Source organism: Sceloporus occidentalis, unplaced genomic scaffold, assembly GCF_023333645.1.
Source record: "Sceloporus occidentalis isolate IW3139 unplaced genomic scaffold, rSceOcc1.0.p SCAF_4, whole genome shotgun sequence".
In the NCBI taxonomy this organism is placed as follows: domain Eukaryota; kingdom Metazoa; phylum Chordata; class Lepidosauria; order Squamata; family Phrynosomatidae; genus Sceloporus; species Sceloporus occidentalis.
In genome coordinates this window covers 162,779,415-162,782,727 of record NW_028316984.1, presented here as the reverse complement: position 1 = coordinate 162,782,727, position 3,313 = coordinate 162,779,415, and the positions used below count along the sequence as shown (strand labels likewise).

Genomic DNA, 3,313 nt, shown 5'->3' with positions numbered 1-3,313 from the left:
AACTCACAGGTGGTCTTTCAGTATTTCCTGAAAATACCTTCTCCCCCAAAAGAGTCAGTTCACAACCTCAAAACATAAAATTTAACCCCATATACCCACCTTATTACTACACTCGGGCAGTACGACTTCAAGTACTGAGGATTTAATGAGTTTCTCCTGTTTCTGCTCATTCATATACATGCAGTCTTATAGGAACTATGCATTATGTAACATGTATTATGTGCAGTGGGGCTGGGTGAAATCAACAAACTATCTAGAGAACAAGGTATACATCTGGACCTAAATCCAATTCACAGCCCTAAGGACTGTGGCTCACAATTATATTAAAAAATAAAGAGACATTTCAAAGACAATGAAATGTATGGAACCCCACAAAAACATAAGAGTTTCCTCAACATGTTTTTGCTCAACCACCACCAATAGCTTACTGGCCTATTCACTAAAAAAAAACCTGAGGGTGTGGAAGCTACACATGGCCCAGTACAAAAACAGTGTCTCATCCTTAATATCATTTCCACCTTTTTGCACACATTTAATGGCTGAGGCTTTTCAGAGTCAGAGTCCAAGTCCAGGTACCATGGAAAGAAATGTAACAAAAGAAAAGACCAAAACAAGATGCTTGTAGAGGTTATATGTCCTACTGATACGATGACAGCAACTTTTGGGCATTTAGGAATCCACAAGGGTCAGTCCATCGTGCAGTGCACGTTTCCACATGTAGTAGGTAGAACGTGCCGTCAGGGGGAAGCGGGCTCTGAATTCCTTGTACGTTGGGAAGGTCTTCGACTCAAAGCGCTGCTGGAGAAACAGCTTGGCTTGGGCTTTGAACTGTGCTGTGGCAATCACATCCATCACAAACATGTCATCATTATTGACTCGCCCTGCCATTTGATAACCTGGTATCATGGCATTGTTGGTCTGAGCCATTTGTTTTTCCAATGGTCCTGGGACAGTTTCCTTTTCCTGTAGTGAATGCAATTCAAGCTGTGACTTTTCACCAGTCTCAGTAATCTTTTCCAGGTTTCTGGAAACCCCATTTGATGCAAAAGGATGCTTTTTGGGCTGACTGCTGCTTCTTTTCCTCCAAAACCAATAGGCTGTAGAAGACACACCTGGATAGCGCAGGCGGAACTTGCAGAAGGGCATTTTCCATTGGCAGACATGTTTCTTGGCTAAGTCACGAAGTTGCTTTTGCCAGCTGTACAGAGTTGGTTTCATTCGCACTTGAATTCGGGGCTGTGGGTTGTGTCCATTAAGCATCTTCCCTACAGGCAGGTTTTCTGGCTTCAGCGGCAGATATGGCTTCCTGTTCATAAGAGGTATCTGATTAACAGAAAGAGTCTGGGAAGGCTTGAAGTTAGTGTTCTCCTTCATGGCTTTTCTCCTCCAGTTGTAATAGGTAGACCTGGAGATGCCAGGAAAACTCCGCTTGAAGCTCCTATAGGGTACAAGAGTATTCATAGAAATTGAATTTTCCAGGTAAGACTTGGCTCCTTGCATGGAGGCCCCATTTTGAGTGGGATTCAGGAGAGGGCTTATAGATCCCAGGCCTCCGTCAGACTTTGTAATAGCTCCATCTGTGCCAGTACAGACATTCTCTGGTTTGCACACCTGAGGATCCTTTGACAACACACCTTCAGAAGGGGAAGAAACATTACCATTCAGCATGCTTTGCATCTCATGCTTCCAGGCATAGTAAGTGGAGCGAGAGATTTCTGGAAACATTTTTCGGAAATGCTGAAGAGGGACAATGTTGCCCTCTTGGAAGCAGGACTGCAAGAAGTGTTTGGCTGCAAATCTGGCAGCTGCTTTCTGCCTGTGCTCTCGGGACTGGCGCTTCCACCGATAGAACGTACTTTTGGTAATGCTGTATCTTTCACGTAGGTCAGAGTAAGTCACCTGAGGATCCTTGTTAAGCAACTCCAGGGTCTTCACTGGCTGCACTTGAGGTTCAGGAGGTGGATTGGTAGGCTCCAGTTCTTCCACCCCCACAACAGGCACAAAGTACTGAGCTTTGAAAACCTGGCTGGAGAGCTGCTGCCCTGACCACATGATGTGAAGCGTGGAGACTTGCATACTACATGTTCTAGGTCTTATCAGTCGGTTAAAGTATGGCCGGATCTTTAGGTTGCTCATTGGGTAGATGGAATAGATGTTGCACTGCACCACAGATGCAAGGGCATAGACATGCCACATGTTAGCATATGTCCCAGGGAAGCAGGTGGCTTTGATGTCAGCATCAAAAATAGCCTCTAGTACAGCTAAGGGTAAGCTAGTCATTTCAGGAGATTCCTCGGTGCAAAGTGAGTAGCGAGCAGCCTGGAGCATCACCTTGGAGTCTATCATGCCTTTCAAGTAGTATTGCTTGTGAAGTAACATCTCCACAGCTGTGCGTACTTGCAACTCCAAACTTAGGTTGGTATTTCCCCACAAAATCAGGCTGGCTGCCTCAAACAGGTGATTCCCTTCACCTTTGCAAATCAAAGGCAACATACGTCCAGGAGCATCTTCTGGGTAGAGACTTCTAGCTATCTGGTCAATTTCTAGCTCTTCCTGAAACTGTTTCCTAGAGTAGCTAGGTAAGGAGAAAGAAGACAATGTTCTCTCAGCCTCCAAGGCCGCACTGGTTAGTCCATCTAGACCAAAGCATTCAGTAGCCTCCTGCAACTCCTGGAGCACAGACTGTACAAGCTGGTGTCGCTGGATCATCCTGAAATACAGAATAGTTCAAACAATGAGAATGCAACCTGTTCAACTTAGCTTAAACCTTGCTTACACAGCCCTAATAAAGTGACACAGTTCAACTGCTCTATTGCAGTAGACAATAAAGTACAATACCTGCAACAATAACTTATGGGAAGAGATTGAGCAATTTTTATGAGAACATGGCTTTTAGACTGATGTCCAGTAGTCTAATTCTGTCCATGTTTATTTCGCAAAGCAATAGCATTTATATTTCTATCCTTTCTATACTCAGCACTTTCTAAGTGATTTAAAATCTGTAAGCCAATTGCCCCCAACATACTTGATAATCATTTTACTGATCTACAAAAGGATGGAAGCCTGAGTCAACCTGAAGCCCTCTGGGATCAAACTCACAACATTGTGGCTGAAGTACTGGCATTTAACTACTGCCCCACCAGGGTGCCATACAAAAGTTAGTCCTACTGAAACTCATTGAAACTTACCCTTTTTAAAGATTAATTTTTATTAGTTTTAATATGAAGTCTAACTTACAATCAAATTAATATATATTCATAGATAAAGAAACAGAAGGAAGAAAAAAGAAGAGAAGAAAAAAAATGAAAAAAAT

The 3,313-nt window shown here is 43.3% G+C and overlaps 1 protein-coding gene across 1 annotated transcript; it reads right to left on the bottom strand.

Moving 5' to 3' along the window:
* Positions 1-669: 669 nt before the first annotated feature.
* VRTN (vertebrae development associated) lies at positions 670-2,709 on the bottom strand. Its single transcript, XM_089523561.1, has one exon. It carries the CDS (start codon positions 2,707-2,709, stop codon positions 670-672), a length of 2,040 nt encoding a protein of 679 aa, XP_089379687.1.
* Positions 2,710-3,313: the final 604 nt, after the last annotated feature.